The following is a 14,926-nucleotide window of genomic DNA, read 5'->3' on the forward strand; positions in this document are numbered from 1 at the left end:
AAAATAAAAAATAAATTTAATAATTAATTAATATATAAAAAATTAAGTTATAATTAAAATTAAATAAAATTTATTTAATAATTATTAAAAAATTTTAAAAAATATATTTTTTTATTAAATCATTGTCCAAATGTTATGGGATCATTGAATTTTATGTCCAGTTTTTCCATCAAAATTAAATTCCGTTAGAAGAATTCCCTTGCTTTTAGGATTATAAACTTACTCTTAATATCATTTTCTTATTCTTATTTCTTATATAAATAAAATAAATAAACAGGGATTTGAAATCCAAAGGAAGACGATGACTTCAATTTTCAGGCGAGGCGCTTGATATTATCCCAAAACCCCAATTATTACCTTTCATGTTCGTCAGAATTCAGCGGACTCAGAATCTGTCAATCTGCTACTGTGGTTCAGCCTCTGTTTCTCTTCATCTCGTCTTTATAAGCAACTAGCTTGTGTTAGATTGATTGGGTTAGGGTAAATTCTTTGCAATGAATTGAATGTTATATTGGTTGAGTTGCAGTGAAAGGAAGAAGAAAGGAGAATGCCGAAGAGGACAACACATACATACTCAAGTGAAGATGCAGCGCCGGAGGGTCCTCACTCCGATCTCTTTGTTTATTACTGCAAGCACTGTGGTTCCCACGTCCTCATAACTGGTTCATATCCCATTCCTCTATTTACTAAACCCTAATTACCTTTTCATCATTGTTAATTATAGTTACAATATATATGTAATCGATCTCTCTTTGTCTTGATCCTCTCTAAGATACTCAGTTACAGAAAATGCCCAAAAGGAAGACCGATAAAGCCTACGTTTTAGACAAGAACAAACATCTTGCTAGATTCAACATTCATGAAGCCGGAAAAGTTATCTTGAAACGGTTAATTACTTACTTACTTGCTCTAATCGTCCTTAATAGTACTTCATAACACTGAAAATGCAGAATTGTTGGTTTACTCATTGATAGTGATATTCTTTGATTCTTGGTCACATACTCATTCGCTCATTTTGACATTGCCGTGGCGCAGAGGCGAAGGCAAACTCGAGAAACAATTCCGCATGAATTGTATTGGTTGTGGTCTCTTTGTTTGTTACCGTGCAGAACAAGATTTAGAACTTTCATCTTTTGTGTATGTTGTTGATGGAGCACTCAGTACTGTAGCTGCTGAAACCAACCCACAGGTCTCTCATTTCCTCCATAAAAACCTTTGTACCCCATTCCTGAGTGATATGTATGTAGATGATAATACATCTTCTCAATGTGATTTGGTTGTGTCATGGTTTCTTTCTTCTTTAGGATGCACCAGTTCCACCGTGTATCTCCCAGCTTGAAGGAGGACTTGTTCAGGTTGCGATAGAAGTGGAAGATCGAGCACAAAGATCTGCAATCACAAGTAGCTTCTTTCTTACAATTGATATTTTTATACTATTTTTCTTCAATAAACACATAAGTGATATAGAACAGAGTGCAAATCGAAAACTGGCCCCATGGAGTTCTGTTTGTTAATGATATGGAATGTGGACCACTAATAATACAAATAAAAGATTGTCCATGCCGTCATATAGTTTTCAATGACCAATGATTCTTTTCGATTCCCATTATTATGGTTAGGTATTTTATGATACTGCAAATTTAATATGCCAAACTTGTAACATTCTTACAAGCATAGCAAATTCTACGTGCTTGCATATCTCTCTTTCTTCAGTAAAATTTCATGGCTATTGGAGGCCTGCAACTTAGAAAACAAAATTAGCTCAAATATTATTTCAGCGAAGATTGAGTATGTCTTTAGAATTATGTTATTAGTTAAAGGTCTCATTGTCTCATGGGGTTCAAGGGAAGGTTTGTTACATAAAACCACTGTTGACATTAGGTCTTGATTGAGAAGGTGGAGAGAAACCCGAAATGAAAATATAGAAATGAATGAGGGGGCGATGAAAGCACCAGAGCAAATGGTGAATGGTATAGTAAAAAGTTGTCTTCCTGTACCCACATTTTCTAGTAATTTTTTTTTTTTTTAATCAAAACAGGGTTGAAACTTTGAATTATCTGGAGTATGAATACCTGATACAATGATACATCTATTTGGCCATAGGGTAACTTATAGTTGAAGAGGAACTGCTGTACAGACTTATTAGTAAAGGAATGATTGATCTGGAGAATTATTTATATCTTGTTTTCTTCGGTTTAGGAGTAAATGCGGATGATGTTCGAGTCACTGTAGCTGCTCCTGCTGCCCGTGGAGAAGCAAACAACGAACTATTGGAATTTATGGGAAAAGTATGTTTCTTATCTATTTGTTACTCATTTTGTAAGGGGCCGGCTTTGGTGCTGTGTTAAATGTTGCCCTTGTGACTGGGGGAGGGTTATGGGATGTAGTTGCAAAAACAGCATTTCTCTGTTCAGAATTGTTGCGATCATACTCATGGGACCCTTGCGAAACCCACAATGGTGGGAGCGCTGTGCATTTATTAGCTGCCCTTTACATGTTTATCATTTTGTTTCTACTCTAAACCTCAGTTACATATTTGACATAGGTTTTGGGTTTGAGATTGAGTCAGATGACTCTTCAGAGAGGATGGAATAACAAGTCAAAGCTACTTGTGGTGAGTTATATTACTACATATACACCTTCAATTCAAGCATCCTTTGATTCCTTTCTGAGTGATTTATGATCCTAATTCTCAAATTGTATTTATGGTGATGATTTGCAAACAAAATGTATTCTCTCATAAGATGTCCCCTACTTTGAATTTGTTCTGAACATCTGATGATTGTTTCAGGTGGAGGATTTGACTGCTAGACAAGTTTATGAGAAACTTTTAGAGGCTGTGCAACCTTGACCTTTTTTCTTCTATCTTTGTTTTTAATGTAGCATATGGGATGCCAGGTTGAGTCTTTTTATTCTGCAAAACTGACTCTGGTGTTGTAATTTTCTTTTTGTCTTTTACTTAGAGATACAACATACAAGGTCATTGTGGCCAATTGCTTGTACGCAAGTACGTCTTGTTAATTTCTAACCCAATGCATTCAGTTCCAAAGAAAATTGCTTTCCATCCCATACATTATCCCAATTTTATGCTCTGCTTTGTTGTTGTTTACTTATGCATTTGAAGGAATCTTTCAAAGTTAAACTAAATGAGCCATACATCTAAGAGAGATAAATCTCCTTTTTTAATTTAAAAAAAAAAGGATTAAGAGGGATATTCTCGAGAAGAAGGGGAAAATGGCTAGGAAACTTGACATTGATCCTGTTGGTGTTGAATAAGAAGAAAGGACTAAGAAGAAATTTATAAATTCTTGTACACAAATATCTAGCTAATTTGGGTTTGTTTAGAAGATGATCTAGATAAATATCTAACCATGCTAGTTGTTTGAACCGTCCAATTTCTTTCAATGAAATATCACGTGTGGTTAGAGAGAGAATACAAAAGTGTCCATATTTTTCAGACCAAAAATCTGTGTTGGCTTTTTTGTTGAAATAAGTGGTGATTTTTCTTCCCGAAAAATTAGTATGTAATTCTATAAAACACAATAGTTTATTATGTTTTGTTTTCGAATTAGATGACACTAGAGATAGATTTTTAGGTATTGACCCTGTAAGCAAATAAACAATACACTAACAATGTATCACTTTTTAAATTTAAATTTTAGAAGTTCAAAAAAATTTTACATAAATATCTAATTATATATTATCATATTAGTAAAAATGAATAATTATTTACAAGAATTTTTATAACATATTTTGTTGGTATTTTTAATGTTAAGTTGATACCAATGTCCAATCTTATAATTATTTACATTTTTAAAAGTGTCTATAATATAATTTTGATCCCGCAAGTATTTTAAAAAGTCAAAAATTATAATTTAATAAATTTAATTAAATTATTATTTAACTATTGAAAAAGTTTAGGGAGCTAGCAACTTTGTTAAAATTTGACCAGCATATAACCAGCAAAAAAAAGTGAGCCATTGGATAAAATCTCATACCAATCTCACACCATTAAAACTATTATTAATAGTTATTTGATGGCTACAAATCACAAGAATTGATGATCCCTAACATTACTCTTAACTATTTTCAATTATTAATTTCACGCGGATAGCTCTAAGTCTTCACCTTCCAAAATAGCAGTGTGGCGATATTTACTGCCAAATCTGAATCTCAATCTCAATCGTTGCCATACATACAAATACAATAAAGAAAAGAAAATAGCAATGCACGCATTACATAACACTATTCTCTCTCTTTCTCTGCTACTTGAAGTTCTAAGTTCTAACTAACAGTGACTCAACTGAAAGTTCCATTGAGTTCGTTGGAAGCCATGGATTGTGTGCGTGGCTTGCAGTGCCACTCTTCTACTTCTCCCTTCAGATTCACACATCCATCTTCCTCTTCCTCCTCCTTCTTCTTCCTTCCTCCGCCTCTCACTCGCCGTCTCCGATTCCGTTCCACCCACACTCTTCCCCTTCTCACTCTCTCCGCTCTCTCCTCTACTCAAACTAGGGAAGAGCGCAAGACGAAGAAGAAGAAGGCAAAGGCTAAGGACAAAGTCCAGCTTCACGTTCAGTTAGATCACCAAGTTGAATTCGGCGATCACGTCGCGATTCTAGGATCAACCAAAGAGCTTGGATCTTGGAAGAACAATGTTCCCATGAACTGGACAGAAAATGGATGGGTCTGCGACCTCAACCTCGACCTCAAACCGGGTCAAGAAGACGAAAACGCCCTCCAGTTTAAGTTCGTTATTGTGAAGAACGACAACACTCTTGTTTGGGAAGATGGAGATAACAGAGTGTTGAAACTCCCCACCAAGCCAGGCAATTTTGCCACCCTTGCCACATGGAACGCTACCAGTGAGAATATGGAGCTCATGACTTTGGAATTGGACGAAGACCATGGCGGCGGCGATGATGATGCGTCCACGGCTGCGGATGAGGGTAATGGAGCTTCTCCTGTCTTGGAAGCGGATTCCGAGACCAGTCCTTTTGTGGGACAGTGGCAGGGTAAATCCATTTCTTTTATGCGATCCAACGAGCATGAATCCCATGAAACTCAACGGAAATGGGACACTTCTGGTCTTCAAGGCTTGGCTCTCCGATTGGTTGAAGGTGATCAAAGTGCCAGGAACTGGTGGAGAAAGGTACATTTGCTGCAAATTACTACTTTTCCTAATTGTTCAATCTTTCCGCGTATTTTCAATCATGTTAGATTAATAAATGTATTAATTTCGTTCACCATTTTTCGCTTTCAAGCTTGATATCGTTCGCGATATTATAGAAGGAAGTCTGCAGGGAGGAGATTCACTGGATGCTCTCATATACTCTGCCATCTATCTCAAGGTCTTGTTCTGTTTTTTTGGCTTCATTGTGTTTGATACGTTTGTGCTTTTGTTCCTCTTGTATAACCATCTGAGTCATTCGTAGTTCATCTTATGCAGTGGATAAACACAGGGCAGATTCCTTGTTTTGAAGATGGAGGTCACCATCGCCCAAATAGGCATGCTGAGATTTCAAGGCTTATATTTCGTGAATTAGAGCGGCATACAAGCCGGAAGGATATATCACCTCAGGTTAGTACTAACCTCTGTACAAGTGTATGTATTATAAATATGCATTTCCGTAAGTTTCCATCATATACTAGTGCATGAGATAAAATTGAGTTACCACTTTGGTAAGTTTTTTTGTCACCCCTTTTTTTCTTCCCCCTTCTATCAATGATTATGTATTTTGATGTGGAGTTATGAAGGTGATTGTATTCTGGCCACATTTCAGGCTTGGTTCTACAGTTCACATTCAGTCAACTAGAGTTGTTCTGACTTTAATTCTGTACTAAAATGTCGCTCTGTAATTTTAAGGAAATTTACATTCTACGCATAATCCCTAGGATCGGAAATTGTTCTGGAAGTTTTCCAATTGTCAATTAATATAATGTTTGGTTTTCCATTTGCTACATATTGTGTCTTGCTGTCTAATAGAATTTGGGCCTTGCTTCTTTCATTTACCATAACTTTTCATTGATATACAGGAAGTTCTTGTCATCCGTAAGATTCATCCATGTTTGCCATCTTTCAAGGCTGAATTCACTGCATCTGTTCCTCTGACTCGAATTAGAGATATTGCTCACCGGAATGACATCCCACATGACCTCAAGGTTGTTTTCCCACAGTACCTCAAGTATGTAATCCCATTTCAGTTTAATGTAAATGATAGATTGCCTGTTTCATGCTCTTTTTGGGCAGTTACAAATTAAGCACACTATACAAAACAAGCTTCACCGAAATGCTGGTCCTGAAGATTTGGTTGCAACAGAAGCTATGCTCGCTAAAATCACAAAGAACCCAGGAGAATATAGTCAAGCATTTGTGGAGCAATTCAAGATATTTCATCAAGAACTCAAAGACTTCTTTAATGCTGGCAGGTTTATCTTGAATTCTCAGTATCACTTGTAAACATATGTAAATTAAACTTGTTTTTCTTATCTTAATTCAAAATATCATATTATGAGACATGTTATATGTCATGGTATTTCCTCTTGAAGACCTTTAACCTTCTACTGGATCACTACATCATTTGAATGCATGATTAGACATTATAAACCAATAGATCGATCATGAAACTTCATGCATTCATTGACAAGACCGAGCATGCAACCCAGTGCATGCATCTGTGCAATTGTGTGGTTTGGTGAGTGTCATGCAACCTTTCCCCTTGTGTTAAGACTGTTCCCAGGACTAGAAACTCTGGGTTGTGACCACCAAAGTCATACAACAGCAACCTTACTGTTGCATCATACCTTGCTGTCTCTTGTGATTTCCAGCAGCTGTAAGAGAGAGAAAAAACATCATTTCTTGTTCTGTTTATGTAACTTAATTGTTGTTCACTTTAAGAGTGAACATAGTACCTTAATCTCAAAGAGATAGTCAAATCACTTTTACAGCCAACTAACTTATTCATGGTTGGGCAATCATAATTTTGATATCTTATTGTATGACTTTATCATGCTGCAGTCTTGCTGAACAGCTAGAATCAATTCGTGAATCTATGGATGAGCATGCCATTTCAGCACTTAACTCGTTCTTGGAGTGCAAAAAGGTGGATTTGCTATTTCTTTCTTACTTCCTCCCTGTTCTGCTATCTGCCAATTTTATTTCTTGGTTTGGTCTTAGGGTCTGTGTTATACTAATTATTGAATGAGATTTAGGATGTGAAAAAATAAACTATATGTTGAAGTAATTTGATCAGTCTGTTATGGTGCTTCTATCTTAATCCATATCCTTTTATGGAAATACTAATCATTGCCCTTCTACTATTTTCATAGTTAAATATATAAAATACTACTTGCATAGGAACCTTAGAGTACTCTGAATTCATTTGAAGTCTCTATTATCCTACTGTTTTATTTTGCTTCCCGGACTAAGCCATGAGTAAGAAATGAGAATGTGTGTTTGCAATTTAGCATCTAATTTAGGATGCTAATTCAATACCTTATTTGATGTATGATTCTCTCAGTCATATTGTGATTGTCAACATATTTCTTGGATATGAATTTTCTCCTTTCCCTTTCTATTAAGGAATAAGCTTTAGTCTGGTACTCATTGTTGTATGTACTGCTAAGGGACAATGTTGATTACTTCTTCAGGATTTGGATGCTGCATCAGAATCAACTTCTGATTCAGAAGAAAAAGGAATTAAACTTCTATTTAAAACCATGGAATCTTTGAATGCTTTGAGAGAAATTATTGTAAAGGGTCTCGAAAGTGGTCTCAGGAATGATGCTCCAGATTCAGCAATAGCTATGCGGCAAAAGGTGACACTACTTTGTTTAATTGTTTGGTAAAATTTAGTCTAGATAGCTATTGGAAGAATGCTGGAATGCTTTAATTTTTTTTTCCTTTTCTGTTTATTTGGAGGTACAGTGGCGCTTATGTGAGATTGGCCTTGAGGATTACTCGTTTGTTCTTTTGAGCAGGTTCTTGCCATACCTTTTTCTGCTTCACAGTTTGAATGACTATCAGATCTCAGATGCTAATGAGTTTTGTGAAATATATAAAGAGTACAATGTTATGCAAAAGTCAGGTGTACTTAGACATTATTAGCTACCCTCTGAATATAATATATAGTTACTCTAGTTATATTGAGATAGATTATTGTTAGACCTTGAATTATTTAAAGAATTATATTCTTAATATTGTAAACTTGATTACACTTCAAATTAGCTTAAAGGGAGAGAGATGGATAAGTTCAAGAAGGCTGTCTTTTATTGGAAAAGAATAAAAAGCTATCATAGCCCTATCCTTACACCATATTGAACATGCCTAGGAATATCTAAAGTGTGAAATTTGGAAGAAATGAACACATACACGTGGCGTATTATCAATTACAAAATACACTCTAGTACTGTTCAAATATTGTGGGCTCAATTCAAACCCAAAAGCTAGATCAACTGGGCAGATGCACCCTAGTGTTTATAAAGACTATCTTGACTAAATCCATAATGTAATTTGGGACTTAAAATATATCAACTAATTTTAATAATTGCAAATGATAAAGAGTAGTGTTAAAGTGAAGCCAAATATTTGATGCAGATGTAGAACTTTTTGGCTATGTGTTACTTACAAGAACACAAAACCTTTCTTGGTAGTGTGTTAACTTTTGAATTCATATGAATAGATATCTCAATGTGCTTGAAGTTCTGGGGGGTGCTCGTTGGCTGGCTGCAAATGTGCAGTCAAAAAATGTAGCTTCATGGAATGATCCTCTTGGAGCCCTTACTATTGGAGTCCACCAGCTGAAATTGTCTAATTGGAAACCAGAAGAATGTGGTGCTATCGAAAATGAGCTCAGTGCCTGGAGTAAACAAGGCCTTTCTGATTTGGAAGGTAACTTTCTTAGGTCTTTCCTTGAATTATGCCATCTTTGTTGTAAATAATTTTACTGTGTTGATTAATTTTTCCTGTTAAATTTAATCCCCTTTGTCTTTTATTAGGGAATGAAGATGGCAAGACTATTTGGACATTGAGACTGAAAGCTACTCTTGATAGAACAAAAAGGCTAACTGATGAATATACTGAAGAACTTCTTAAGATATTCCCCCAAAAAGTCGAGGTTAAAAAGTGTACTATTATTCTCTAAATGCATGATAGCTTGATGCCAATGTATAAATTTATTGATCACAATTTTATAAACCATCTACAAAATTTTCCTACGGGCAAAATATAAATTGCAAAATGAAACAGTTTTCTAGTCCTAATAACCCTAAATAATTTGATTTGTGGCTTACTAGAATGTTCGACATATCACACTCAAAAGACAACCCTATTGTAAAAAGACGAACCCATACTGTTGAGGCAAATCCATTCCTTGAAATATAGTAACAAATTAAATATTTTTTGAAATTTTTTATATTTGACTCTAGAATCCTCTTTATATGATGCATAATTGCATATAACTTGAAATAAACTAAGTTTTCACTTTTAATGCCGCAGATGCTAGGAAAAGCTCTAGGAATTCCTGAAAACAATGTCCGGACATATACAGAAGCTGAAATTCGTGCTGGGTATGACTGCATTATCCTCAGCATTTTATTGAGAGAAGTCGTAGTAATTATAATTTAGTGATCTCAGCAGTTTGTGTGCTTTCTTTTTATTTATTCATCGACTTGGATTTCATTGCCATAACTAATTTCTCTACTGGAAATTCTTAGTGTGATATTTCAGGTTTCGAAATTATGCACTCTTCTTCTAAAAGCTGTTAGAAGTAGTCTTGGTTCTCAAGGTTGGGATGTTCTTGTTCCAGGAGCTGTTTCAGGAACATTGGTTCAGGTACTGAATTACACTTAGAAATATCATGTGAAGATAGATTCATACAGATGAAGTGGCAGAGAGAGAGAGAGAGTGTGTGTGTCTTAGTCGTCAACTCTGAAGATCTGAGCATGTTATGCAACACTTCAACTTAGCAATCATATCCATCAAGAATTTTATTTTGACTACATAGACAAACTAGCAGTTCACAGTGTGTTTTGTAAGCAGGTAATGAAATCAAATGCTAGGTCTCATCTTTCACTAGAGCCACCTTTTCCACATGCACACTCCTTTGCCACCCATCCTGGCATGAGCTTTTGAAGCATTCTTCACACATAGGACTTAAGATAGTCAACAGAAGCAGTAAGGTATTAATGGGAAGGAGAGAATCAGTGTAAGAAACAAGACAAGAAAACACACTCTCATTGTTCTTTTCTATCAGTAATTGGACCAAAGGGACATCAAGGTCCTCAAAGAACCAAATAAGCAATAAACTAGGATAGGATTACCATATCCAAACAACAGAGAAAAAAATAATGACCCTCCTCCCCTTCGGATGGGGGTGAGTCCACTCCAAATAGGCAAATAGCACATATTTCCAGTTTGTTTTGACTTAGCTTCCCTTCGGTCACTCCACTCTAACTCACGTATATTTCTTATTTGTTTAACCTAGGTTGAAAGGATTGTTCCGGGATCACTACCATCACCAACAGAAGGACCTATTATCCTTCTTGTTAACAAAGCTGATGGTGATGAAGAGGTAATGTTGTACCTTGGTGGGTACACTGGGTGCTAAATACTTTAATGTTGATTTATTTTTCATTATGCTGGCAGGTTACTGCTGCTGGGAAGAACATAGTGGGAGTCATACTTCAGCAAGAGCTACCTCACTTATCTCATCTTGGTGTTAGGGCCCGGCAGGCAAGTCTTTCAAGTATCCACTTAATTATGTTAGGTGTGAAATTCATGTTAATGACATCCATAAAGCTATTGTCTATACAGGAAAAGGTTGTATTTGTCACTTGTGAAGATGAAGAAGAAGTTGCTAATATAAAAACTCTTGTCGGGTCACCTGTGAGGTTATATTTTAAGTTAAACTTTTTGTTCCAGATTACTAATCTGAAAACTGAATTATTTTCCCCCCAAATTATTTCTTCCATGTTGTCAATATATCTAATGCTATAATGTTCTTCATTTTCTTTGTTTGTTGTTTCAATTAACTTTTCAGGCTGGAAGCATCTCCCGCGGGTGTGAATCTGAAGCTGTCCTCTTTAGTTGATTCTGATGACAAATATTCAGTTAAAACTTCTGATGACAGTTTATCTGGAGTTGACATTTCATCTTTCTCTGCTGGTAGAATCTCCAATTATATTCAGGTAGAGAACAATAAACTCATTTGCTCTGATATTTTTTAAGTTAATACATTATTGTTTATGAGTTTACTTTGTTTTGTGTTCAGAAATGAACTTTCAGCTTGTTGAACGTGGTTAGATTTAGAGTTAAAAGAATTTATTAGCAATAACATTTTAATGACGTTGAATAATGGTGCTGCATGGTAGAGATAAAATCCTTTCATCAGTGAGGAATTAATAGAGGATGGAAGTGTAATTCACCAAAATGGTATTCAATCCTATGATAACACTTTGGGTGCACTACAAATAATTACTTACCGAGTTCCATAACAATTTCCTAATACCAATTATTGAGTGAAGTATCAAAATTACCCATGAAAAATAAAACTTCATCCCCTATACCAAAAAAGCTTTATTCAGAGGGCAAAATACCCATGTTGCAGACAAAAATGCCCACCTTTTAGGAAGATTTGACCCCTAAAAATAAGTCTTTTGGGTATATTGGATGAACATTAGTTCTTTCATGTGTAATTTTGTTTGCCACATGATCTTCCATAGGTAATTTTCGTACTTTACTCCAATTATTTTATAAAATCCTTCACACCTTTCTTTATATTTCACATAACAACAGTATTTGGTGCTGAAGTATATTGGTCATACAGAAGTAAAAGTAAATCATCTAGAGGTTAATCCCTTTAGAACAAGGTAGGTCCTTCAGGGACCCTGTTCAGACAGCAGACAGTTCTAATCCTTCACCTGGTAACATAACCCTTTAGGTTGTCTGTTTCTCTAAGACTGCAGCCATGCAGGTAATTAATAGCCAAAGTTTGTTAAGCACATTATCTTGTTTGGTTTGTAGTCTTATTGAGCCAGGCTTGTACAGACAGAACTACTCTAGTACTAGACTTAAATCATTAGAGATTAATGCTTTATATTGCAACACGTTATCTAATATGATATTCAGAGTCATGGCTGCTGATGCTTCAGGCTTACTAATGGCCCAGCTACATCCCAAATTCTCATGATCTTTATACCTAGAGAATTTATTTAATTACCTTTCTTTAATTTCTCTATTATAAGAACTTCAAAGTAATGGTTAACTTTAACCATATCAAGGGTGCTTCTTCCGGAGGAGTTATCTTGCTTCCTGATGCAGAAACACAGACTTCTGGTGCAAAGGCAGCTGCATGTGGTCGTTTGTCTTCATTGTCCTCTGTTTCTGATAAAGGTAATATGAAGCCAAAGTAATATTGTACTTATGTTGCCCACTCTCTTGTATAGTTGCATGTGGATAATGCAACAAGTAACCTCAAGCCCCATTCTTATGTTTTTTATGATATCTTCCTGTGCTAATGGACATGATACCATCTATCTATTTTTTAAAATTTCGTTTTATTTTTAAAATCCGAAATCTGACTATTTTGTTTTATTTATTTATTGAGGGTTGATGTTTTGTTGCATTTTTATTTTATATTTTTTCTTGCATGTAGAGGAGGATGTCATGTGGTTCAATTCTTCGCTCTCCCACTTGATGAATTCTTCTATTATCTCTAGAAGAACCTATTACATCTTCATGAAAGAAAGTTTAATATAGTAAATGCCTATGAAATTTTGATAGTCAATTGTCAGAATCATAGACTAATAACTGAGGATATCAAGAATGTGCATCATAATAATTCGCAGTAATTATTTATTCTTCCTGATCATATTTTCTGTGACTTCATCAAGAGTCAAGGTAGTATCTAACTATATGAAAACATGATTTTCAACTACAGTTTACAGTGATCAGGGAGTGCCGGCTTCTTTTCGGGTTCCTGCTGGGGCAGTTTTACCATTTGGATCCATGGAATTGGAGCTAGAGAATAGTAACTGCACTGAAACATTTAGGTCGTTGTTGGAAAAGATAGAAACTGCAAAACTAGAGGGTGGTGAGCTTGATGAGCTATGCCATCAACTGCAGCAATTGATTTCTTCCTTGAAGCCATCAAAAGATGTGATTGAAAGCATTGAGAGAATGTTTCCAAGCAATGCACGATTGATTGTTCGTTCCAGCGCCAACGTTGAAGACTTGGCTGGAATGTCAGCTGCTGGACTCTACGAATCAATACCCAATGTTAGTCCTTCCAATCCAACAGTTTTTGGATCTGCAGTTAGCCAAGTGTGGGCTTCGCTATACACACGGCGGGCAGTTTTGAGTCGCCGTGCTGCTGGTGTGCCGCAGAAGGAAGCTTCCATGGCAGTTTTAGTCCAAGAAATGCTTTCGCCAGATCTATCATTTGTACTACACACTGTCAGCCCAACAGAGCAGGATAATAATGTTGTGGCGGCCGAGATTGCTTCTGGCCTTGGTGAAACTCTGGCTTCTGGTACCAGGGGTACTCCATGGCGTATATCAACAGGTAAATTCAACGGTCAAGTGCAAACGCTGGCTTTTGCAAACTTCAGTGAGGAATTGCTGGTACGTGGAGCAGGACCTGCGGATGGAGAGGTTATCCGTTTGACTGTGGATTACAGCAAGAAACCGCTGACTGTTGATCCAGTTTTCCGTAGACAACTCGGTCAACGCCTTTGTTCGGTGGGGTTTTTCCTTGAGAGGAAATTTGGTTGCCCACAGGATGTGGAGGGATGCCTTGTTGGAAAAGACATCTTCATTGTACAGACAAGGCCACAGCCGCAGTAGAGAGATACTCATCATTATTATGTATTCCAAGTAAAGGAAGCAAATACTTGTGTTATAAGGCACTATCACTGTTGAATATGTCGTGTGTGTTAACCATTTTGTGGCTTAGTTCCTTTCTGTTGAGATCAGCCCTCATGGTTAGCCTAGTGTACTTTGTAGCTTTTATGTAAGTACTTTTTGTTTAGAAAGGTTACAAACAAATAATGTTATAGACATACAAAATATGAGTTGCAAATTCAGCGAATATGGGATGAAGATGGGGAAGCTATTCGGATTGCTATTCATGCCCTGGACAATAAAAACGAAATCAATGTTCTGGAATCGTTGATGTTGATGTTGCTAATATTTCAATATTTTAACATATATTTTTTCAGAACTAAATTAAGATTTTACTTTTCATATTTAAGCTTTTTTTTTTTTTTGTTTACGGTCTTAAAACACTAGCGTAATAAAAACTAAAAAATTGTCACACAATTAAATAAAATTAGATTTAGATCTATGCGTTTGTGCAGAACTAAAAGTAATTATTTATGCTATTGGCTTTTTCTAACGTATTCTTTAATTGCAAAAATAAACTTCTCTTTAGAATAAAATTATAATTAGTTGGATGAATATTATCAACTATGGTTATTCATATACAAGAAAACATTAATAATAAACTCAATATATGAATGCAATTGGAAAAAGAAATAGAATTGTATTTATATTTATAACCATACACACAAAAAAAAAAAATTGAAGAGTAAAGTATATCAGCTATTGCATGAAACAACTTATTTGTGTAATAGGATAATAATAACTAGTCACATAAAGATATTTCATATAAGGCGTGCCCTTTTTGAATAAGATTTTTTTAAAATGATATTTTTTTAAAAGATTTTTTATAAAGTAAAAGTGATTCGATGAATATTTCATATAAAAATATATTTTTATTTATTAATTATGTTTGAATAAAATAAGATAAAAAGATATTTTTATTTATTTATTATGTAAAAAATATTTTTTTTAATTTTTTTTAAAATAAGATATAAATTATAATTTTTTAAAAAATTATTTTTTAATTTTTTAATATTTTTATTTTTA

At 35.1% G+C, this 14,926-nt stretch overlaps 2 protein-coding genes across 2 annotated transcripts; both read left to right on the forward strand.

The window, feature by feature from the left end:
• Positions 1-201: 201 nt before the first annotated feature.
• On the forward strand, positions 202-3,054 carry LOC107618925 (UPF0235 protein At5g63440). The gene is made up of 8 exons (XM_016321111.3): positions 202-411; positions 527-662; positions 773-887; positions 1,036-1,189; positions 1,305-1,401; positions 2,200-2,288; positions 2,546-2,614; positions 2,792-3,054. The coding sequence occupies exons 2-8, from the start codon at positions 548-550 to the stop codon at positions 2,849-2,851; spliced, it is 699 nt and encodes a 232-aa protein (XP_016176597.1). The 5' UTR covers positions 202-411; positions 527-547; the 3' UTR covers positions 2,852-3,054.
• A 1,053-nt stretch (positions 3,055-4,107) lies between these two features.
• PWD (chloroplastidic phosphoglucan, water dikinase (ATGWD3)) lies at positions 4,108-14,164 on the forward strand. Its single transcript, XM_016319558.3, has 18 exons — positions 4,108-5,152; positions 5,265-5,351; positions 5,450-5,581; positions 6,037-6,162; positions 6,251-6,429; positions 7,019-7,103; positions 7,651-7,818; positions 7,928-7,980; positions 8,682-8,890; positions 8,998-9,116; positions 9,497-9,567; positions 9,715-9,832; positions 10,485-10,571; positions 10,646-10,732; positions 10,814-10,890; positions 11,040-11,187; positions 12,280-12,391; positions 12,939-14,164. Exons 1-18 carry the CDS (start codon positions 4,334-4,336, stop codon positions 13,841-13,843), a joined length of 3,582 nt encoding a protein of 1,193 aa, XP_016175044.2. The 5' UTR covers positions 4,108-4,333; the 3' UTR covers positions 13,844-14,164.
• Positions 14,165-14,926: the final 762 nt, after the last annotated feature.

Source organism: Arachis ipaensis, chromosome B9 (genome assembly GCF_059453495.1).
Source record: "Arachis ipaensis isolate K30076 ecotype BB chromosome B9, ASM5945349v1, whole genome shotgun sequence".
NCBI classification, from domain to species: Eukaryota; Viridiplantae; Streptophyta; class Magnoliopsida; order Fabales; family Fabaceae; genus Arachis; species Arachis ipaensis.